At 38.2% G+C, this 24760-nt stretch overlaps 2 protein-coding genes across 2 annotated transcripts; both read right to left on the reverse strand.

The window, feature by feature from the left end:
* Nucleotides 1-314: 314 nt before the first annotated feature.
* On the reverse strand, nt 315-1690 carry LOC140139807 (retinoschisin-like). Its single transcript, XM_072161540.1, has 2 exons — nt 1377-1690; nt 315-783 (listed from the first exon to the last, which is right to left on the reverse strand). The coding sequence occupies exons 1-2, from the start codon at nt 1659-1661 to the stop codon at nt 628-630; spliced, it is 441 nt and encodes a 146-aa protein (XP_072017641.1). The 5' UTR covers nt 1662-1690; the 3' UTR covers nt 315-627.
* A 5591-nt stretch (nt 1691-7281) lies between these two features.
* LOC140139573 (sushi, von Willebrand factor type A, EGF and pentraxin domain-containing protein 1-like) lies at nt 7282-17699 on the reverse strand. The gene is made up of 5 exons (XM_072161278.1): nt 17687-17699; nt 13654-13929; nt 10145-10258; nt 8424-8669; nt 7282-7415 (listed from the first exon to the last, which is right to left on the reverse strand). Exons 1-5 carry the CDS (start codon nt 17697-17699, stop codon nt 7282-7284), a joined length of 783 nt encoding a protein of 260 aa, XP_072017379.1.
* Nucleotides 17700-24760: the final 7061 nt, after the last annotated feature.

The raw sequence follows: 24760 nt of genomic DNA on the forward strand, positions 1-24760 counted from the left end.
ATTGCTTTCAAACGCTTTCGCGTCGTGTATGATTGATTGATTGATTTTTCGTGGACGTTGATGCATTTATATTTGCTTGTATTTTCCGACATGTTTATAGGATTTGTTCCAACAATGGGAATTCCTGCGTGTATGAAAACTGCTTATTACTTGTTACTCGAATAATTGGACAAAATGATGCATTTTCACTGAAATGCAGATGCGTATTATACACTTCCCCCTTCGGTGACCGTGCATTAGACCTTTTTTCATTCGTGTGTGCATTATTTTGTCAAAATTCTCTCTCAACAAGTAATATGCAGTTATTGATCGAGATGTGAAAATCACTCAAATATATTTTACAATTCCGTTTGTTTGTTTTTGTTTGCTTCAGTTGTTCTTTCTTTTGTCTAAAATATTTATTCAACATAGAGTTATTTATACAAACAGATGTGTTTCAAGAGTTTGGACATAAAATTTAGTAAGTTCCCTAGAAGAAAAACTTTCATGTAGGCATCTGTCATGGAATTTTCCGCGATAAGTTTTAGGGTTACAGTTTAAGTTTAGGGTTGTGATTATGGTAATGGTTAATGGCTAGTGATTAATTAATGAAGGTAAGACATTTCTCCCCTTTACTTGCGTCGATTTCTACTTTCGTTGGTCAACTTCGCAACCTATGAGGTCAAATCGCATGCTGATATGGGCGTGCCAATCCATGGGTTGTATCCTGATGACAGTCGCTCGAACAATTGAAGGAAACAGTCTGGTGACTACGGTGTCCCGGTCAGTATTGCCATCGAAAACCTGAATAGGAAACAAATAAGTTTGTCACTATTGTCTGATCAAAATCCTCTGAAATGTTTCTTAACTCACCATTGTGTACGATTTATAGGTTAATGAACGCGTATTACTTATTGGGATAGAAAATTTCTCGAGCAATAAGTAATACAAGTTTATTAATCTATTTCATACACGAGAAGAAAAAAAAACATGTGATTTTTACTTTTTTTATATCCCAAATTATCACTAAAAATGTTGGAAAACAGAATGCATGTTGCGTACTTTTCTAATGTCAGCTTTTCTGATTGGCTGCTTTGATATAGGAGTGTATGAATACATTGTAATATCCACTCAGCATCGTGTATAATTTGATTTTATTCAATTCCTTGTGTATAAAATTGCTTAGTGCGTATCTGTTTGCCTATTATTGTTTTTATTTTGCTGCTGTTGTTGTTGCTCCTGTTTTTTGGCACCTTTTGATCTTGTTTTTAACGAAATAGGTGGAGAAAATTTGTTGATTGATTATGAGTTTATAACTATTTTTTAGGGTGTTTTTACAAGAAAGATGATCCATCCATTCGTATTTAGAAGTCAATATACTGTGTTTTATTTCATACCACATCTTCAGGGTTGTTAAGTGTCTGTATATATTTCCAGTCCACACCATAGGTGTTATATTGCACTGTGAATTTGGTCACCCACTCGTCGTACACATCTCTTCCTTGAATCATCACTCCACTGACCAACATTGTGGCGCGTAGATCGACTTGGATCCATTGGTTGACATCAACAATTGCAGCGGCCCATGCTCCAGCAAACCATGTTCCGTCAGCCTTGGCACCTTCTTCATGATTTAATCTTGCATTATGAGGACCGTGGTCAACACCATGGTCGCTCGACATGGTGGACACTGTGATTTGAGCGTCTTCAATCCGACTATCTTCCATGCCAAGTTGATGCAGACAATTATCTGGGTTAGATAAATATTTTATAAACTATGTTTATTAAGGTTCATTTACCGGAAATTCCATTCCATTGTATGTATATTTAGCAAGCAACCTCTCACGTTGAAAACATGACAAGAGGACAGTGAACATAATTAAAACCAGTGATCTTAAATAGTGGAGTCAACACTTGCAAAATGTTTCACTACCCTGCAAAATTTGCTCTTTCATTTCAAACTGGAACGAGCGTTAAGCTGATATATATAGCAAACCTTTAAATCCATATGGCTTTAAAACTTTACAGCATTGTCCCAGGACCTCACTACTTCCTTATGGTTTGCCCATATCAATCAAACTGAAATAGACCTCAACATTTCTTGTTCCGTTACGTAACATTGTTTTGAAATGGCCACCATGATGGCTTAGCTACACATAGTGTAAAGGTCCGTTCATACTACCACCGCATTTGCGATGCGTTGCTTTGCGATGCGGCGCGTTGCCCCACTGCATCGTACTGCAAGTGCTGCATTGCGATATCGCAATAAAGTTAATAAACAATTTAACTTGGAAATGCGACGAGTTGCTGCAAAAGTAATCGATATATCGGCATCGCAAAGCAATGCATCGCAAATGCGGTGATGGTATGAACGGACCTTTAGAGATTGAAATACACATGCACTTCAATCGTGTAAATCATGTTGTTATACTTGGCAGAGTAAAAATTCTATTTTTGCACGATTGTAATGTCCAATGGTGTACTAAAATACCATGTGAAAGACTAATTACAGTAAAATTTAAGCATCGCAACACATAGTGGCGTAGAGTGATTTTCAAAATTTTCCGTTTCACATAGTGGCGTATAGGTTTAGAGCTAGCTATTATCCTATAATATGTATTCCTTGTATTAAATATATAGTTTAATAGTTTGCACCTTAAACTTCAATTACAAATGAAATCGGGTCACTGAGAGATAACAGTGGAGGAGTAGCGACTCTGTTATTAGTAGCATATCATTTAAAATCGTTTTGATCAAAAACGTATTTTGTCCTTCACGTACGCCACTATGTGTTGCGACCGACGAATTTTGTAATAAACCCGGGAATGTACGGTTTTATTCCGAGTGCACCGATCGAGTGTTTGGTTGGCACGTCTCGTACAGGTGTATTATGGAGTCAATGACGTATAAACTGTATACGTAGTGCTATTCGTCTTAAGTTATATGTCTTATGTATACGTCCCAGCTGCTTGAAGCCCCGTTCAATAACGATTAGTGAGCTAACAATCGCATTGACGACAAATAGGCCTCATTTGTTTGGCTGGAAATTAAAAGGGGTCAATGTGATCAGTGAAAACCAACATTTTGTGGAATATAAATAAGAATCTATTCTTTTTGCAAATCGCACATTGAATCAATGCTTTAATCCGTAAGGTGGTAAAGATTATGTGGAATTGATATCATGTCATGACCACACCCCATATGCTTTTCAAAATAATCCCTAAGATGGTGATAATGATTTGGCATTGAAGTTCCCGTTTCGTAACCACATACCATCATGCAGTTATTGTTAACTACATGTATGCACACAACACAGGGGCACTCACAATTGGCCATTGAACCCTACTGGTAGCGCTGTGTAGCGCTTCAAAATATCTGAATTTTCAACCCGGTACAAGCTTTAATAACGGGGGAACATAAATTTTTATGAAAAAGAAAAACTACCATCTATCCAAACTCGCCGTGTTATTCCAATGCACATTTTGCTTCCCCGGGCAGCCCTGGTTTGGTCGTATTTGGAAGATTGGTGTCATAAAACCGTAATAGGTACACATTTAGTACTTTCTGTCAATCAAGTATGGCTTATTTTCTACATGTCAATCTTTAAATAATTAGCATAGTCCTTATAATAACGGTGGTCCGCCTTGATGAGTAAATGACAGCAAACCAGTGAAAAATACCCCAAAACACGGTCAGTGGAGCTCCGCTCGTACATGTCAATAGCGTCATTATCGATTGGATTAGTCGTCCGTAGCGGACAATTCGGTCGCTCATTGGATTAATATTATCATGTGGTAATAAATTTGCATTGGACAATAGATTACTATATAATGGTTTAGTACTGCATATCGGTTTAATCTTCAATAAAAAGCGGACTTATGGCTGAAATTTGCCGCGGACGTAACTGCACTATGCATCATTTGTGAATTTCCCATTTATGTTACTAACAACATTACTAAAAATATAACAAATTTAAAGCATCGTTTATTTTGTCATTATATGCTACATTATTCTGTAGCTCACCTTCGCAACCAATGAGGTCAAATCGCATGCTGATATGGGCGTACCACTCCATGGGTTGTATCCTGATGACAGCCGCTCTAACAAATGAAGGAAACAGTTTGGTGACTACGGTGTCCCGGTCAGTATTGCCATCGAAAACCTGAATAGGAAACAATAAGTTTCTCACCATTGTTTGATCAGAATCCTCTGTAATTTGTCTTAACTCAGCATTGTGTAAATATACACTTTAATACCAATGTTAAGTCCGGGATACATTTCCACACGGCGTGTAAAAAGTAGTTGCCTCTTCCTTCTGTGTGTAATAAAAATCGCTTGCGTTTCTTTTGACTTACCAAAAATATTTTTCACTCACTCTCACCCACTCCCATTTAACCCTCACCAGACCTCATGATTAGGTGTTGTGCAATAATTACGAGCCCCCGGGGGGAATTTCAAACGGCTCGCCAAAAATCGCTTGCCCCCCCTTGCACTTGCCAAATTTTTGGGATCCCAATTTGCAAACTTTAAATGGTCTATTATGTTGCGAACGCAGAGAGGAAGAAAATTTGCATATTTAAGCGTTTCCGTACGGTTTTTCCTAAGCCTTTTAGAGCGTTTTATTTAAAAGGTGCCCCAAGAATGAGTGCCAAAATCGCTTGGCCCCCCCCTTCGGCTTGCCAAACATTTATTGCCCCCCCCCCCCATTTTCCCCTCCCCCAGGGCTCATAATTATTGCACAGCCCCTTATTACGGTGGATCCGATTCACCCATATCTCATGGAACTCACAGTATGGATACGCACCATATCTACAAGGTGAACACCGTGGCTGGATAAATATCCGGTATTACAGGCTATGTATGTACACGGTGCACTACGTGTCCAGAATATCGTAAATATCTGGATGGATATGGTACTTTAGTACAGTGATAGCGCCCTCTGTTTGTCAAAATTCACTTTATTACGTATTTTCAACGCAGTGAATACATATTTGAGGTAAATTAGATTATAAAAAGCACAAAAATACAATTAAGTTTAAGCAGCATGTTAAGTCAAAATTTTAGTCAAAATCAAAAGCAGGCTGTTTGAATTAGGCAGAGACTACATGTACTGTTAATTTTTCAATCACTATGCCCTAATACCATATTAACGTACGTAAAAACGTACGTGAAAACGTACGGTCCACGTGCTGCGTTTGGAACATCGCAATCTCTCTAATATTGTTCAAGGTTGCGCCGCAGGCTTACACAGAAACAATGTTGGCTCCAAAAACAATAGCAAACAAGCTTAAACTATAAATTAGCACCCGATAGAGGGCAGGGCCTGAAGAATGAACTTATGTCTACTATAATTATGTAAAGCCCTTTAGCAGCGATTTTAGAGTTTGTCAAGTTCGACAAAAACAATCGAAGTGCTTTACAAATTCAGTAGACAGAGTAAATGTCGTATCAAACGGACAATGAAAAAAAACAATAAAAATGAAAAGTGTGAAAGTCAGATCCTAATTCCATCTAGCAAAGATTTCTAACCATAAATTTTATACAAGATGTAACCTTACAAATCACAATCTAAATGAGGCTGTTCTCCTCTTCTCTTTAGATTCAAGAGAATTGGTCTGTAACAAAGAGCATTTTTCAGGGTTATTTTTTTATAAGAAAGATGAACCAACCATTCGTATTTAGAAGTCAAGATACTATGCTTTATTTCATACCATATCTTCCTGGGTATTAAATGTCTGTATATATTTCCAATCAACACCATAGATTTTATATTGCACTGTGAATTTGGTTACCCACTCGTCGTAGACATCTCTTCCTTGAATCATCACTCCACTGACCCACATTATGGCGCGTAGATCGACTTGGATCCATTGGTTGACATCTTTAATTGCAGCGGCCCATGCTCCAGCAAACCATGTTCCGTCATTCTTGGTACCTTCTTTATGATTTAATCTTGCATTATGAGGACCGTGGTCAACAGCATTGTCGCTCGACATACTGGACGCTGTGATTTGAGCGTCTTCAATCCGACTATCTTCCATGCCAAGTTGATGCAGACAATTATCTGAGTTAGATAAATATTTTATAAACGATTTTTATAAAAAGGTTTTTATATAAAGGTTCATTTACCGGAAATTCCATTCCATTGTATGGATATTTAGCAACCTCTCGCATTGAAAACATGGCAAGAGGACAGTGAACGTATTTAAAACCAGCGATCTATAATAGTGAAAATAGTTGCAAAATGTTTCACTACTATTTTGCTCTTTCATTTCAGGCTGAAACGAGCATTAAGCTGATGTATAGGAGACCTTTGAATCCATATGGCTATAAAACTTTACCGTATTGTCCCAGGACCTCACCCCTCTCCTATGTTTTGTCCATATCCAAATTGGCCCCGATAAAAATTATATCAAATTATTTGTCTTCATTATGGTCTGATGTGCTCTCATGTCCCACAAAAAGTACTTTGCCAACGTTGATACCCAGTCCGTCCTTAAAGGGCATATATATTGCTCAGACAACATCATATCATTGGCAAGCTAATATTATGAGGACAATGAAAATGACTCTTTTTTTTGAGAAAATAAGACGTTTAAAATTGATATTCCGCAAAAACCAACTGTAAGCGGTGAGTTCCTTCGAACGAGACAGATTTGACCTAGAAAAGAGTTTGACGTCATGAAATAAAATGTGCCAGCTTTGAGAGAATGAACTGTCAGCACTCTCAATGCACAGAACGTATACTGTTGTTATCAAAAAACCTCTGAATCAAGTATTACAAATTTAATGGTTTTGACACATATGGATAAAATCAGGCCGCTTTTTTATTATATATTAGTAAATTGTGATATAACAATTCATATGTAAACTCCTCAACAAAAGTTTGGAAAGTTTTTTTCAAGAATCTATATCTCAGGTTATTTGTGACATGTTCATATCATGTTGCACATCAATGGATAGCTACATTATTCCCCTTTACAATGACACCACATTTGAAACAATCACTTTTTTCACGGCTGTGTACACATCTGGTGAATGTAGTGGGGTCTCAAACAGAATGTGCCAAATTTACTATTATTCTATGCTCAAATAACACTAGTCACCAACCTCAATAGCGATTTGAAAAAGCATACGCAGCCAGAACAGCCATCACCTCCAAATGTTGCTCACCAGCCTGGTCACACATTGCTGTGGGATGGCATTTCATTCTTCAACCAGGATTTGTCGCAGGTTATTGGATATGGTTGAAATCGCTATATTCTGGCACGCACAACACGATCAAGCTGGTCCCACAAGTGTTCAGTCGGGTTGGAGTCTGGGCTGATGGTGGCCCATTCCATTCTCTCTACTCCAATATTCTGTAGGTAGCCGTTGTCTACCCTGACTCTGTGGGGGCGACTTTGTCATCTGGGAGGATTGCATTAGGTCCCAGACTGTGAAGATATGGAATTGCAGCTTATGCACAGAATAATGGTCAATTTGGCACATTCTGTTTGAGACCACACTTCATTCACAAGACGCGTATTCAGCCGTGAAAAAAAGTGATTGTTTCAAATGTGGTGTCATTGTAAAGGGGAGTATTGTAGCTATCCATTGATATGCAACATGATATAAACATGTTACAAATAATCTGAGATATAGATGCGTGAAAAAACTTTCCAAACATTTGTTGAGGAGTTTATATCAACATCATGAGAAATATTTGGACTAAAAAATATTTTGAGCTTAGAATTTGAGCGTGATCAATATTGTATTTATTATGCAAATAAACGATTTCAATGGACTGGGAGCTAACCTTTTGTTGACCATTGGAGGTCGCGCATTTATACATGAACAAACATAAAAAGAGCTCTAGGCTCATGTGTTATGAGCTGTATAACTTTAATAAGAAATCAGGAAGTTAGTTTCTGGAGATAACTGGCGTGTGTTATTTGATGGGTCCAACATTATAATGTGTTTGCCAATCTTCTGAAATGAGTTTACGTGTAACCATGGGCTATAATTAAAAACAGAGATAAAAAGAATTTATCGCGTCTGATGTCACTGTCAATTGCAATCTTTGATTGGTTAACACGGGTTAATAGCGCGTAAAAGGAAGACCGATCTATCTGGTGCTGATCGGAGAAAAGGAATAGCAGCAAATGGCGACAAATTACGTACTTTTACAAGGCAAAAAGCAGCTTTTCTAGGCATTGTTGACATGGTGCCTTCGCAAAAGAAAGTTTCCTGCTATAAAGACCTAACTTTTGAGATGTTTTGCAAGTTTGAAGGTGCACAATTGACAATAAGGCGCCCGGTTATACCGCCGCGTTCAGAACAAACCGTGCTCGAGTTTGATTCACAGATGACGTCAGACGCGATAAATTCTTTTTATCTTTGTCTTACATTATATGTGTTTATTCATATTACTATGCTGAGCAAAACAACAAAAAGAATCTTACCCAAGACATCAACGTTAAATGCACAACTTGCGTTATTTCCATATCTATCTGAAGCCGTGCACGTTACAAGCGTCTGTCGAATAGTAAAGTTAGATCCAGATGGTGGATCGCAATTGACTGCGGGGCTGACACCCGAGTTATCGGTAGCAACAGGCCCTTGCCATGCAATCATTGCGGTCGATTGGCCTGGATCTGTGTTGGTTGCTTGATTTGCAGGGCAGGACGCCAAAACAGGATCTCCATGGTCTGATGATAAATAATTACACAGATGGAATTGCTAAAATTTAAAGTTTCCAATTAGCACGTTTTTGGATGTGTATTGTTTGCTGACGACATCACAACAATAACACATATACAGAAATATAACTCAAATCAGCAAATGGTTTAAAGATAAATAATTGACAGTAAATTCTGTGTATATACTACAAACAAATTGTGCATATACTGATATTATTCGAGATAACGCAGAACTTGAACATGTAAGACAAGCGAAGTTCTCGTGAGTATTAATTGAAGAATATATCATGGAAGAACACTATATTATTTAGGATTCCTTATAGACTCAAACACTTTATTCTGGAAAGAATATTGCAGTCTCTAGCAGGCTGGTTGCTACATGTGACAGTTCTTAAAAACCCGGAGCATGTCAGCGGTTACAGATTTATAGAACATACAAGGCCTCTGTAGATAATAATGTTAATATTACACAAACAGAATCGGTCCACTTCTTTAATTAGTAGTATATTAGCATATTTAACATATGTATGTAACATATAGTATGTTGTTGAACAATAATACCTGACTTTACACAGAACTTTTGGCAAATTAAATAATATTAAATAAAGTATAAATGGTTAAAACTTATTTGATAACCTTTAAAGCATGTATAAATCTCACAGGTTATAACTTTGTGGATAATATGAACCTCTTCTACAGAGGTTAATATTTATATAATATTGGATGGCATTGAGGGTTGTATGAGAATATACTGCACGCGCCATGAATGATATTCAACGAGCCGGTACGGCGAGTTGAATATCATTCATGGCAAGTGCAGTATATTCTCATACAACCCGAAATAAAGCCATCAATATTATTATTATATAATATGAAGCTGACTGAAACTCATAAATGAAAACATTCATGCATCAAAAACGAACGGCTTTTATAGACACAGGCCTAGGCCTGGCCTTGCTATTGTGTTGATTGAATGCACACGCACGCACCACGCAGACAATTGAGTAAGCTTACCGTGAAAATGTTGTAGGCCTAAATACTGCAATACCGCCGTGAAACGAGTAACCATGTTCTCTGTGCACCGTCAATATTAAGATACTGATCCTGATTAACTCAGTTACCCGATGAAATCGCCGTATTTTAGCTGCAGTTTTGTGCTGCTTGTGTGCTTCGCAGGACAACATGACTTGCTGCACATCAGAGGGAGTCGTGCAGTACCAAAATTAGTCTCAATCACTGTTTGTGAACGCTCTACGTGAATACTGCGTTTATGTGATGCGTGCCTTCTGGGTATTGTGATGAGCGTGCGGGTATCAAGATATATTGAACAGTTTTGTAAAAATACTGAACAGTTTGATTTAAACGTCATTCAGTACTAAAAATGAGTGGTATAGATGGAAGCTTCATATTATATAATAATGTATAATATTAACCTCTTCTACAAAGTCCTTACAGCGTTTACTAAATTTTTCCTTAAGACTTACCCGTCTCGCATCGAGATCCAGATAATCCTTCTGGACATGCGCAGATGTATTCTCCAATTCTATCATAGCAAACCCCTCCGTGTTCACAAGGATTCGAAGAACACTCATTTGATTCTTTAAAAAAATCATAACAATTGAAAAATGCATCATATCAATTTGTAAGCGCTCTTTAGCAAAGTCATAGTTCATTGAATTTACAACCGTACGACAAAACAGGCGAAAATATTAACTTTTTGCACAAGATCTGCTCATTGAAATGAAGCTAGTAGATGTGACCGTACAGCACGAATGAGCCGTAAATTCCCTAAATTGTATTCTGAGTTACAGTGTAATATGTGCATAAATTCATCGGTAACACAAGCTGGCGCGACATCTATCTCATTTTAGTAGACAAACACCAATCAATAATCCTATTGTTGAAGTGGATCATAAGCTTCTACCTTAAATGGCTATAGAATTTTTAATAGCTCTGGTCTTTGTTTGCTTTGGCTAAAACCTGTTCAAGTGGTGGGTTACCAGATATTGTATTTTGTATAGGTATGTAACTATGTATAACCAACAATTAACAATGTGAGAATTTTCTTGAACAGAATACAGTACATGGCTACACAAATACAGGAAAGTGAGAATAGAATACTCTCACTTCTCAGATGCATATTAACTCCACTCATGAATCCCACTGTGAGTCCTCTGATCAGGGCCGGATTTACCTTTTGGGGGGCCCTGGGCCAGGCCAAAATTTGGAGGGTATGTGCACTCAAGTGGCCAAGTTTTTAGACTTTACTAGGACATTTGGCGCGCGAACAAATTTCAATTTTAGACTATTTTAGCTGAATTTAAATAATAATAATAATAATAAAAGACATTTATTGAAAGCGCACTAATGCATGCAAAAGCGGCTTCTAGGCGCTATAAAACAGAGGGTTTTAAAACAACAGCAAAATTCAAATTACAAATAAATTCTATAACAATATAATGCAAAAGTAATAAACTACAATAGATAAAATCATACAACATGCTACACATAACCAAGGCATAATAACTTCAGAACATTGCTTAAAAAGTACAATATACAATTGCATTCAAAAACATACATATAAGGCAAGCATATATATTATTGTAATAGCAAATAAAATACACTACTGGAAAAAGATTATGCGAGGAAACGTTCACGTTTTCCTGACCCATGCAAAAACCCATCCGGGGACGAGCAAAAACAAAAACCAGTGGGCGATGCATGCATCGGAAAAAAGGAAAACGGAAAAACATTAATCAAAAACAATGCACCAAACCTTGACTGGTCCTCCGCACGGGTGCCCGCGACAAGCCATAAAATTGTTTCTGAGTAGAAACAAGGGACAACAAACCAATGGCAAGGAGCAGACACCATGAGCAAGGGAACAGAAGCATAATACAAACAAAGCAATACTGAAAACTTGAACAGAAACAATTGAGACACAATCCAAAAGCTGCATAACACGCGATCTTCATGCAGAGCAAGAAACAATTACATAAAATATTGCTCAAACAAATATGTTTTTAGAACAGATTTAAATTGTCCAATGGTATTCTGATGCCTGATACTCGTAGGAAGCTCATTCCACAATGCAGGAGCGTACGCGGCAAAAGCTCTTGTGCCATAAGTGAGAGTCCGCGGCATTCGAGATGGTTGCTTCAGAAGGTTTTGAGATGCTGAGCGAAGAGCACGCGCGGGCTCGTACCGGTGGATCAGTTCCTTCAAGTATGATGGGGCAAGATCGTGGAGACACTTAAAAGTCAGAAGTAAGACCTTGTACTGAACACGTTTACAAACTGGCAGCCAGGTGTAGTTCAAGAAGAACTGGGGTGATGTGCTGGCACCGCTTAGTACGCGAAACAAGTCTGGCAGCTGCATTCTGGAGTCTTTGAAGGCGATGCAATTGTTTCGTGGGTAGTCCAGCAAGTAAGCTGTTGCATGAGTCAATGTTATGTATGCATGCACTAGCCTTTCCGTAGATGAGCGGTCCAAAAACCTCCTGATATTGCCCAGTTTATAGATGCATGCCCACCCTGCACGAAGAATATTGGAAAATACTTCGAACACTACTCCAAGATTGCGAGCCTGCAAACACGGGGTAACAACGGAATCGCCGATAATTACTGGATCGATGTTACTGGTGTCCTTAAAGCGCGATGTTAGGTGCAGTACCTCAGTCTTAGAGTCATTAAATTGCAACTTGTTAGTGACAGCCCAGGCTTTTATGTCTTTCACGCACTGTTCAACTTGGAGAATGGCGGAGTCTTTGTCATCTGGATGGAAAAGAAGGTAAACCTGGGTGTCATCCGCGTACATGATATGACTGATGTTGTGGCTCTTTATGATGTCGCTGAGTGGGGCACTATAGAATGTGAAAAGTGGAGCTCCTGCAACCGAACCCTGAGGCACACCGTACACAAGATTTCGAGGACGCGATTCAGAATCACCAATGACAACTGTTTGAGTTCGACTCTCCAAATAAGAGCGAAACCAGGCATGAACTGCACCGCAGATACCATAGCGCTCTTGAAGTCTGTCAAGGAGGATGGTGTGGTCTATGGTATCAAAAGCAGCGCTTAGGTCCAGTAGGATCAGCGCTGCTTCCGGATGTTTGTCAAGTCCTTGCAAGATGTCGTTCTGGACACGTAGTAGTGCCGTTTCTGTTGAATGATTGGGCCTGTACGCAGATTGGGCTTCCGCGTAAAGATCATTGGACATAAAGTACTCTTGGACTTGTGCCAGGCAACACCTCTCCAGAAGTTTACCCATGAACTGCAATTGAGAAACCGGGCGATAATTCTTGAAAACGCTCTTGTCCAAATTTGATTTCTTCAGCAACGGAGACACTCTTGCCGTTTTAAAACTCGAAGGCACAGTTCCTTGTGACAGCGACCGGTTGATTATTACAGTAATACAGTATCTCATATTAGTTTTCATGTTCTCCTACCCACTATGGGTGGATTTTACTAATCATTTTGATATTCCCCATCCAAATACACTGCACTCCATGTATGCTGCACCCGTGAAGAACTACATGATATAAATGTGACTGGTGAGAGCACTTTCTGCCAGCCACATGTACTTATTGTGCCCAGGCTAGGGTTTGTGCATCTGAGTCAAATGAATAGAGAGGTCCTTACCATACAACAATTTGGAATTTATAGGAGATTTATAAGAGTTATAAAATATTAATAAAACATGGATGTAATTATCCAGATGTGCATAATTAATGATAATAATTCGTCGGCTGTATTCCATAGTGGCGTATAGAGATTTTTGGTATTATATTTTTTGAAATATTTTTAATGATGATTCTCTTTCATTTTTCTAAGTCTCATCAGTCGAAAATCAATTTCTCCAATGCGAAATAATTAAATTTATCCAACACAATGAATTAATTTCTCCAACCTGGTATGAATTGATGTATCACTTACGATAATTTTATCGAGATGGAGAAATTCGCTCGTAAACAGTGTATTAAATTTATACTTACCACAGTATTCTTCTCGCTCCAATAGGATATCAAGGGCCTCCTTGTTCCAATTCATACGGTTAGTTAGTGGTGTTGGATCATCCACAAACCATAGTTTCTTATCGACACTACGATCCTTATAGGAAGTGCAGGTTTGAGTATACTTGCGAGGAGCAACCACTCTTTGGCAATAACATCTCTCCTTATATGGTAGGGACCATCGCAAGGCGCCCCCTTGTGATGGATCTGGTCGTTCCTCTAACACGCACAATTGACATGAAACCAATGTCGAAAACACTGATGAATAAAATTAATTATCATAATTAATGGGATACTTCAAATCTTTGAGCCGTGTGTGAAGTTCGGTTTAAAAATACTCCTGACATGGCAAAACATAAAAACTTTACATAACAAGACAATAACAATTGTGGATAAGAAGAATTTTTGAACTTCAACATTACTAAATTTGATCGCTTACCGAGGGCGCTTTCACAGCACCAACTGCGTCCACAGCCGCATGTTATGTTAAATCCGGCTGAGGACGCAGTTGGTGGTGTTAAAGCACTCCGTGTAAGCGATCAAAACTCCTAATCAGTGTTGAGGTTTTAAAAATTCTTCTAATCTAATCTATACCACTTCGTATGAATATCCAATTGTATAACAATTAAGTAATTATGTGAGTGTGTCTTGGAACATTTTACTGTAGAGTAAATTCGACTTTATTCAAAATGATTTTGATTTGCCATACACACATAGGCAAAACGACTGTTTTGCTTAAAGCCATAATGTGTGATTTGATTCACAGCGACGCCCTCAATGTTACTCGGACTTCTACTTTTGCATAATTATAATGCCTAGTGGTGTACTAAAATTCCACGTAAAAGACTAAGCCTGAAATGCTTTAATAACAGTAAAATTTAACTTTTTATATTAAATCCGAGTCGACCCGGTTTTGTTCAGAGTTCGTCGATCGACTGCTTGCTAACATCTCCCGTGGATGTCAGCTTATGTGTACACACGTTGAGCGCGATGCACCGTGTAGCATTACATGTTACAATCGGCGAGCGTAGTACACGCATTGTAGGCGCTGGAATGAAATCGCAATTTTCTTCGTTATACCTCATTTGTTTGGCTCGAAATTAAAAAGGGATAATGTGATCAGTGAAAACAAACATTTAAATAGGAATCTATTCTTTATGCAAATCACACATTATTGCTTTAATATTACTTCAACTACTATTACTACCTTGTATGCTTAAAATAATTAACGCTACACATTGTAGGCGATTCATCCACCACCAATACGACCACATGGTAAGCTGAAATGAAATAAAATGTCATCGTGGTCTTTTTAATCCTTAATTATTTACTACTAACATGTCGTTATTATTTAGATAGCTTATTCCCGATAAATATTTGATAAAATTGGAAATATAAGATTGTCCAAAAATCATTTTGAGTGGGGTGAGTTTGGGGCAATCTATGACGAGATATTGAAATACTATAGGAAACGGGGAGAAACACACATATATACTCCCAATCCACACATACACATGTGGTATTTCTCTGCATATTCATGTTCTGCGACGACTTAAAAATCATCACTTACAACACCCTTGCAGGAAAATAGCTCCTGTGTCAAATCAATCAGGTCTATTCATTCAATATTTAATCACAACTAAGAACAGTATTTCCCATACTTATTTTAGGAGTCTTATAAGAATTGTATCTATTCGTATGTGTGTTTTTTTTACTATTATTATTTGACAATTTTGACAGCCCACAAGGAAGGTGTTCTGGTCACCAAACTTTCAGAGATGGAAAATAAGCTTAATATCTAAATTTCTCGCCAGGATTTTCGGATAAAGTGTTTACTTTTTGGGGAAAAAATCCATTTTATATTTTAGGGAATGTTAGAAACACTGTATCTTAAAATAGAAACACTTAATTGGAATAATCTGGCGTGAGAATTTAGATATTAGAGACCTTGCGGAATGAAGTTACTTTAACTTTAACTTTAACGTCTAGAGGATTATAGAGGATTATGTATTCAAAACCACTCTGCCATTAAAGCCGCTTGAAGTTAAAGTTAACGCCAGAATCTATAGTGTGCCGTAAATTATGATGAAATGCGTCATACTTTAGAACAATAGTTTGCCTATTTCCTCATAGACTACATAATTACCACTTATGTATTATCTAGTTAATAGACCAATTATTGGAAATCTAATTTGGTTTGGGTAAAAAACATGCTACATGTTGCTGAAAATTACTGATTGAATTAAATCAAAATAAATTTTGTTCCAAACGTCACACTTGATATATAATTTTGTGTGTGCTCATGACGTACACCAAATCAGCTTGCGGAACCAAGTTTTTGGCTTGACTTCAACGCCAAGGGGATTAATTTCCCGTAAAATGGTCTGGTTTTACTTGAGCCAGCAGTGTACGATACTTCTGGAAGAGTAAAGCAGGTGCATAACATTTTTATATATAACATGTCATAGGTTGTGCCTGGTAAGAGAGAGAGAGAGAGAGGGTAGGGAGGAGGAGAGGAGGGCATTGGAAGTGGACAGGGAGGTGCTTTGCTGGTAGCCAAGGGGGGGGCTCCCCGTGGGACATCTTCTCTTCCTTCTTGACCCTTCCCTTTTGGATGCTGGCCGCCGTGATATTTTACGCTTTTAGGCCTTTTTCTGCCATTTTAAGCCCATTTTTGTAAAAACGTTTCCCTTTGAGAATCGGCCCACGCCCTCCTAACAGAAAAACCCTGACAAAATCACTGGGGAGGGGGGAAACAGGTGTGCGAGTGGGTAATTATAGGAGGGTCAAGTTTGAGAGAGCGAGTACAGATAGAGGGGACAAGGCGGGGCAAATAAGGAGAATGTAGGGAAGGGGAAACAGGAGGGAAGGGGAGAGAGATTCAGAAGGAGGGAAAGAAATAAAGAATATGTATTTCATTAGGCTTTGCGAAGTAAATTGGAATATGGAATTGACAAAGCTGACGAGCCTTTATTAAATAATATTATATATATATATAGGCCTATAACTATCGTGAGAATAGTAATTGAAACGTATAGGGCCTAGCTAGTTTCAAAATAATATGATAAGGAGATTAACGCTGGGTCCCGACATAATCCATGTTGAGTGGTATCGCGAGTTCATTCATGTTTACTCAAACGAAGCTCTTAAGGTAGAGTCTTTTGTCTTGAAGTGGGACTAATAACCATTTGACTAAACAAAGAGAGACATTTGGATGTAGTTGGTAACAAGCTCTTACACATGCCCTTCTTTTGAACGCACATTGATACACATGTCCCGAGTTTAAGCAACAAGACGCTGTTGGTACAGAAACCAATCTGACGTTCGCGTTGAAGTGAATTTGAGCAAGAAATCCAATCAATATTTTTGAAGTTGCCGTTAAAGTTCCAGTAACTTCATTCCGCAAACTCTCTACTAACCTTATTCACCACCCCATAGCACATTCCCTGCTGGCTAATAAATCCTAGAATTTGGGTAATTTAGTGTTTCTAGAAAAAATCATGAAAATCAAAAAAAGTACCAACATTCATTTTACATTAAATACCTAAGTAATACAAAGTTAGAAAGTAAACTTGGTTTGTATTATTCTGTGATATATTGGCAGCTACATGACACTTAAATCTTTTATATACCATTGCTATAAAGGAGAGAAAATCGGTTTTAATAATTATTGGAAAAAAATAAAACTTGGCAAGTAAGGTTTTTCTTATCAATACACACATCATATCACTTTCAAGGAGTATCTGTGCATTGCATAACACCGTAGCCGATAAAGCCACCTTATACGATCAATCTTTTGTCAAAATGTGCACTGAAATTTAATGGGTTTGCCACACATCACTCTTCGTCATACATAAATTCTCCCAGCTACATTTCCCTAACATAATATCAAATTTAAAAAAAAAAAGGAAATTTAGTTCGGCAGAGGTGGGGCTCGAATCCACGTTGCACTGCGCCGCTATCATTTATACAGTATCGACATATTACCAGCGCCTTTACCCCTCGGCCACCTTACTTGTTGGTGCCATCTTGAAAATTTGAACATATAATCGCAACTTCATTACTTCAACATACCACGTGACAAGTAAAGACAGAAAACGTACCATATTTTGAAATTTTATCTGCTTAAAAACATTAATGTGCATTATAATAGAGCTACCATTGTTAATATTGATAAATTCACAAGCGCATACAGACAATTAATACGAGGGGCCTATACATACACAATACATTTTGATTTCGGACACGTGCTCTGCTCAGGACATCGCGTCGGTTGCGAGGTATGGAGCCCAGTCAGCCTACCATTTTGCTTGTAAGACGGTCTGAATTTTTACAATTTATAGGAAAAGTCCACGTAGGTCCCCAAAGTTTCTTTCAGATATTAAAAGATTAGATTCCCATAAAGACGAAACAGTAATCTTTAGTCGGGACCTGAAATCAAATGATAATTATTTTCACGACTTCAGTCTGCCGGAATAATTTTATATCACATGCCATTGTGTGATTTCGTACAAACCCACATTCCGTTCAGCCAGGCTCGACAATATAAGTTCGGTGACCCTGATTCCTTCATGATTATAACCGCATATTCAGGACCGAAGTTCAATTCAACCTATTCAACAATTAAGCCAGCAACACGATGCACGGTAGTCTCGTGTAAGAGCTCATTAGTTACGTATTTGGATCTTACAGTCACGCGCTATACTAGAAAAACCCGGCTCGCAGGTGTATATAGTGGGACGATTTTTGCATATCCGCGTTACTACTTACGGGCTGGGACATATTCATGAGCACTGGGGGGAGGGTAAAATTGGGGGAAGAATTTTTTGGTAAAGCCAAACGAAAGGACAAGCAACACATGTTGTAATAGTAGTTTTCAACGAAAAGGGCTTTGAGAGCAAAAAATGACGTTTCATTGCGGTCGAGAATCCATGGTTTTTGAAAACTCTAGATCTCTCTCAGAAATGCCTTCATTTTGTCTTTATCGTCTTCTGTTCTCTCTTCTTTTGGCTTTAGTGTGTTGTTTTGCTTCCTCCACCTTATCGACGGCCCAACCAGGGCATTTGCATTAAGTCAATGCTTTCTGGATCTTACTTTCTTCCTCTTCTCTATCTGTCTTCTCTGCCCATGAGCGTGCGTTCTGTCATATAGAGGGTCCTCACCACACCTAATGTGTGATGTTATGGGTGGTGAGACTGTAATTGAAGGTATTGGTTGGTGTGCGTGGGTTTTCTGTAGATATATAACTTGGTAGTGCCGTTCGGGTTAATTAAGTGTCTGCAAAAGGGATGCTGTCATCTGTCTCCTCTACGTACCTACGTACATAAACTTGATAGTACCGAACCGATAGGGTCACTTTGGTTGAGGTGGTCTGACATGTTTTCTGTTTTACTTTATTTTTACAATGTCGAGGACATTCTCTACGCAGCGCTTCCAAAGCTTTGACGGGTGCCATGGCTATGGCCTGGTCTTCCAGCCATTACATAAACATGTCAATGGCGATTGAACTGAAAGGGCTGCCCATTGCTGCGCAATTTTTCTGGTGGCAAATGATTCCTTTGGGATTGAAGTAGTTTAAATAAATTGAACCATTTCCATGATATATTCTCGTTCTTTTATGAAGGGTGGGATCAAAATCCAATTTCTTCCGGATTATGTCCAGGGTCAACTCTTTGGGCGTATTTGTGAAGAGGAAAACAACGTCGTGAGATATTAAGCACTCATCATCTTCAATGGTTATGTCCCGCAAATCCTCGGGTAACTGTTTGGAATCCACCACATGATAGCTTGTAGTTCCAACCTAAGGACTGATAATGTCAGCGAGGGATCCAGACACATTGTATCCAATGTAGCCTATATAATCTATAATAGTAATGGGGCGCAACAGATTGTTCTTCTTGGGCTACCATAAATGCGAGGGATGATCTCCAACTGTATGGTACAAAAACTTTTGTTGTCCTCTTGTATCTTCCTTTCTTTCGCCAATTGGCCGAAGATGTCGACAAGTTGTTTCTTATACCGTTGCGTATGATTCTTGTCCATTTTTTAAGTGTCGGTTCATTTTGGCTAGCTTCTCCTCGTACTCTTTAGTGTCCATGGGAACTGTTGCTTTACCATCGTCTGCTCCCAATAGTTTGACCGAAGGTTCTTTTTTGAGCTGTTTTATGGCGACTATTTCATCTTTAGTGACATTATATTTAGGAGGTTTGGCCGATTTAAAAGTACCGACTACATCCCCTCTAAGCTGCGATGAATCCCCGGCTTGTAAATTCAAGACGCCTTTTTCACAGGCAATGATGTATTGAAGTTGTTTGAAGTTGCTTGTACTATTAGTGGGAGGAGTTTTTTACATACAAAGTTTATTTCGAACCTGACGCTTGGGAGCAACCTGATCTTGACAAAGGTTTGTTCTGGCATGCAGTATCAACTTTAAGAGAATTCAAGGGTGAAGACCAGTCACAATTTGCAAGAAGGGATCTGAAAGAGTCTATAATATAGTTCTTAAAAGAGTTCTTATTTTTATAGTGTTGTGATTGTTGAATTTAACTTGTACAATACGTCGTGAAGTGGTCACTAAGACCAAGATGGTTAACTCCACTTTGAGAAACCATACTAAACCTCGGTAATACGAGTAAGTTCTTTTATAAGATTTTTAGACTTGCACTTGAAAGACAGCTTTTATAGACTTTGTACACTGATTCGGAAGGCAGATATTGAAATCTCCAACAATATAGATTTCTTGAGTGGAACTTATTTCAGATAATATCTCATCAAAAATGTCAAAAAATTTCCGACTTTTATATGGCATATACACAGTCCCTATTAAATGGGTTTTGTATTTGGCAGTAGAATGTCCACCCTCACTGCTTCCAGTTCTTTTCTCTAAAGATCCTCGCGCAGGTTGTAAGCTATGTCATTGCGGATAAAAGTGCAGGTGCCTCCTCCTCTACGATTACGGTCATTTCTCAGTACGTCATAGCTTTTGACTTTGCACTCACTATCAGTTATCGAAGAATCAAACCAGGACTCTGTTATGCTAATTGTTGCTGGTCTATATACTGTTGAGCAACCAATCATATTTCAAAGATCTTGAATAGGGGGACCTTGCATTGACCTGCAAGAAGTGCAGACCTTTGCATTTCAGGTTCTTACATATGCTGGAGTCAGCAGAAGGGAGGACCAGTATCATTATCAGCATTATGGTTGGATTCATGTTCAAAATTGTGACGGGGACTGTCGAGAGAGACAGTTGTGTGTTGAGTAGCATCACTATCAGCACCAGGAAGGAGACTACTCGCATATCTACCTCTTCCACCAGCGGTGCCCCTATCTTAGCAGATATTCCCAAATTTCTACGATCGTATCAAAGTTCAAGGGGCACTCGCCAGCTACCCTGGTTCATGCTGAGTAGCCGATGTCGAGTGTACGAGATTCTTCCACTATTTCCGTGAAAATAATTCGGTTTCACAATTAAGGAGTCAATGTCATTAAAATTGTGTTCATTAAGCCCTGGAATAGGTTGAACATCACCAGAGATAAGCAGTCTTAACTGAAACGTAGAGCTGCAGTTATTATAGTATGGGATTCTTGTTTTTAAATAGTGACCATAGGCACCAGGAGTCTTTACTGTGAAGGTTGGTGAGGACACCGACCTTTATTTTATTAATAAAACAAAATAATAATTTGGTGTAAGTTGTGGATGATGATAATTATCTCCGAAGGTTGCAGTTGTTAATGATATATGATCACTTGATAAATGATCTACCTAATACAATATTCATGAAATAATTTGATAATTGGCTTCGACTCGGCTCTAATTGTCCATTCCTTTTCAATTTTAATGGCTGCGGCTTCTAATAAAATTGTATTTGACTACTGCAATATTATAAAGCGTATAAACAAATTTAATACGTATATTAAAAATCAGCAACATGGGCATGTATTTCAAAGATATTTTTGGAAGCTAACTTTGCTGGTAAACTTTAGTTACATTTTGATTTCTGAAAACCAATCAGAAGAATCTTGAAACTATTTTAAGAACTATTTACTCTTTTAACATTCTTATGGTCTTGCTCAAACCATTATTATTAAAGAGTAATCATTAATATTTCCGATGAATACAAATAGCACTTTTAATTTTGGTTACATTGTTTCTGTTATTACTGTTATTAATTATTATTCTTGAACTAATACTTCTTCTGGCCACACGCATTCTTATTCTTCTTTTTCTTCTTCTCATTGACATTAGCTGGTATCTATAGCGTAAAAACAGTTCATGGCCATGCATGTGTCAAATAAAGTCCTGTGATTATAAGAATAAAGCCATTTCGGGAATATATGATTGTAATCAGATTTCGCTTAAACACGGGAGAGGGGTCTTTCTAATATTCTAAATTTGGTCTAATTGGAATGAAAATTAGTATATTTGACATTGATATGATTAAAAATATGACAAAGGTCAAACAAAGGCTTGTTACTAAATTGATTGCTATGAAACTATTTGCCTGCATTTAAAAAAAAAAGACAATTTTGTCCAAGGTCATCAGAGGTCGTTTCAGGCTCGACCAAAACATATGGGTTCAATCGATCCAATTTTATCAAAATAGGACAAAAGCTCCAATACCCACACGGCCGTTACATTTGACATAACCCACTTGGGATCAATCACGCATGAGTAATTTTAGCTGAAAACGTGGTTTTTACCAAAAATACTTCTTCTCCTGCAGATTATATGATGCAGTAATGAGACTTCGACATTGACATTAGCTAAAGCAGGAGTCAAAATTTATACCACATAATTGTGGTCAAAGGTCATTAAGGAGGTATTTCCGGTACAAAACCAAATGCCTTCAAAATGTTTCTTTTCCTACAGATTACATGGTACAGAGATGAGACTGACACATATGCATCGACATGAGCTAGTGTCCATGGTGTAAAGACAGATTTAGGGTTCAAGGTCATGCAGGAGTCACACTGAGTCGGTTATTATGTTTCATCTTAAAATTCCCTATTTGCTGCATGTTAAGTGCTGTGATATTCAGAATAATGCAATAAATGCCCTAACACTTGGTGCATATCGTCACTGGACGGGAAAACGTCATGTACTTTTGGCCCTTGAACATGGATAAAGCCTTGGAGGTGTAGACTTTATATTGAAGAGGTTGCTTTATCCATGTTTAAGGGCCAAAGGTACATGCAGGAAATATCTCATATTTACTTTTGGCCCTTGATAATGGATAAAGCCTTGTAGGTGTAGACTTTATATTGAATGGTTTGCTTCATTCATTTGAATATATTGCTGACATCAAGCAGGAAGAAACACACAAAAAATTTTTTAAATTTCTACCTATTGTTTCTCATAAAATCTTAATGCAATTTTTTCAGTTTCGCCGTCGAGAATGATTAAAGGAGGAAATAGGAAAGTGATCCCGCCCAGGAATTGAACCCAGGACCTCTGGTTTACGAGACCAGCGCCTTAACCATTTGGCCACGGGAGCTTCATGATTAGGCAGACTGGGAATCCCGTGGCCCGTGGACTTTTCCTACTAGAATGAGGGTACTGTTAAAATGCCTCCATAGCCTAGATTACTATTTATCTGCCAAATATGACAACTTTAACATAATGTGCACGATTGTAGTGCATGTAAACTGAAATCAATACTGCACTATGCTGCCCAACTCCAGGTAATGACCCTTGCCTCTAGACAATGTCATAAAGTGTTGTTTGTCTTTTAAAGAAATTCGTGATGGTAGGTACACAAGTATAAAGCTTCTTTTGGAAGTATTGTCGTTTCCTAGTATGGTAAGCAAACATTATGGCCTACAATCACTTTTGACCTATGCTTTGGAAGCGTTTTTTTCTCCAAAGAGATTTTTGTTTGTTGTCCGTTATGGATGTAACGGATATCAGCGATTTCGCAGAATCCTGATCGGATAGAGTATGATGTCAAACAACAAGGTATACATGGTATATCAGTTTTTATGAATGAACATAGAAAATGGCTACCTTAAGATAAAATTTGTATTAACGATACATTTGTTTTGGAGACTCACGTTTATGGCAAGCCAAGGGGGCCAAAAGCGTGGAACAGCTACGCGTAGCTTCTTTCTCGTTACGAGCAGCTGTTTGACCAATCAAAATAGTCAAATTTAATCACGTGGTTGGGTCGTTAGCTGCGCGTAGTATAGTTATAGGTATCCTCTTTCACAATTATTATCTTGTAATTAATTTACGGAATTAGCATAGATAACGAACGGGTAAAGGAGGCCAAATCACAGCACGTGTCAAGAGAACATGTTGCTAATGCCTGGCTAAAATGACACAAAGCATATTTATTTAGTGTTTCCAAGTTTACACCGTGTTTAATAGCAAGTAACTTTATACTCGGGCTGTATTAGCGGTGCAGGGGATATGAAGGTCAAACAACAACTACTACTGGTGTAAAGCGCTGCGTAAAGATATTGCAGGGAAAGCGATATCACATGCCACTGTGTAAATATGGAGAGAGTAAATGGGTCATCATTTTTTCGGAACGGAGAGGGGGGTTCCTAAATTTACAAAAAAGTCGGCGTCAATAAATTGCGGCCCTCACTATTTCGGCATCAAAATGTAATGACCCCCGACTCCCACCACCGATACACCTTACCCCCTAGACAGGCTAAAATTGTATTGAAATCAGTCTTTTTGAATACAATAAACACACTATCTGTAGTCATCTTGTGACTCCCTACATTTTGTCATTATCAATTTATGACCCCCCCCCTTATTTTTCTTTTCCAAAAAGTATGACCCCCTATATTTGGGATCCCTTCCGAAGAAAATGATAGCCCCTAAATATAGAACAATCATCATTCTGTTCAGATATTACTTTAATAGCATGGCACCTATACCATTTTTTGCTGATATACTACAGATATTTTCATTTACAAAAATTAACAACGTAATATTTGTGAGAGAGGATTTTTACATCAGCTCCACGTGTTTAAAATCGCGAATCTGATTAGTTAATAAGCTGCACGTAACGAGAAAGAAGCTGCGCGTAGCTAGTCCCACGTTCTGAGCCGCTTAGCTTGCCATACACGTTTGGAA

The sequence above is a fragment of the Amphiura filiformis genome, chromosome 18 (assembly GCF_039555335.1).
Source record: "Amphiura filiformis chromosome 18, Afil_fr2py, whole genome shotgun sequence".
In the NCBI taxonomy this organism is placed as follows: domain Eukaryota; kingdom Metazoa; phylum Echinodermata; class Ophiuroidea; order Amphilepidida; family Amphiuridae; genus Amphiura; species Amphiura filiformis.

Excerpts from the sequence above, each read along its gene's own strand:
- LOC140139807 (XM_072161540.1), bottom strand. The coding sequence starts at position 1,661 with ATGTCGAGCGACCATGGTGTTGACCACGGTCCTCATAATGCAAGATTA. Across the intron at positions 784-1,376 it reads TTAACAACCCTGAAGATGTG|GTTTTCGATGGCAATACTGA; the intron begins GTATGAAATAAA and ends TTTCCTATTCAG.
- LOC140139573 (XM_072161278.1), bottom strand. Across the intron at positions 10,259-13,653 it reads GGAGCGAGAAGAATACTGTG|AATCAAATGAGTGTTCTTCG; the intron begins GTAAGTATAAAT and ends ATTTTTTTAAAG. Across the intron at positions 8,670-10,144 it reads TGGATCTCGATGCGAGACGG|ACCATGGAGATCCTGTTTTG; the intron begins GTAAGTCTTAAG and ends ATTTATCATCAG.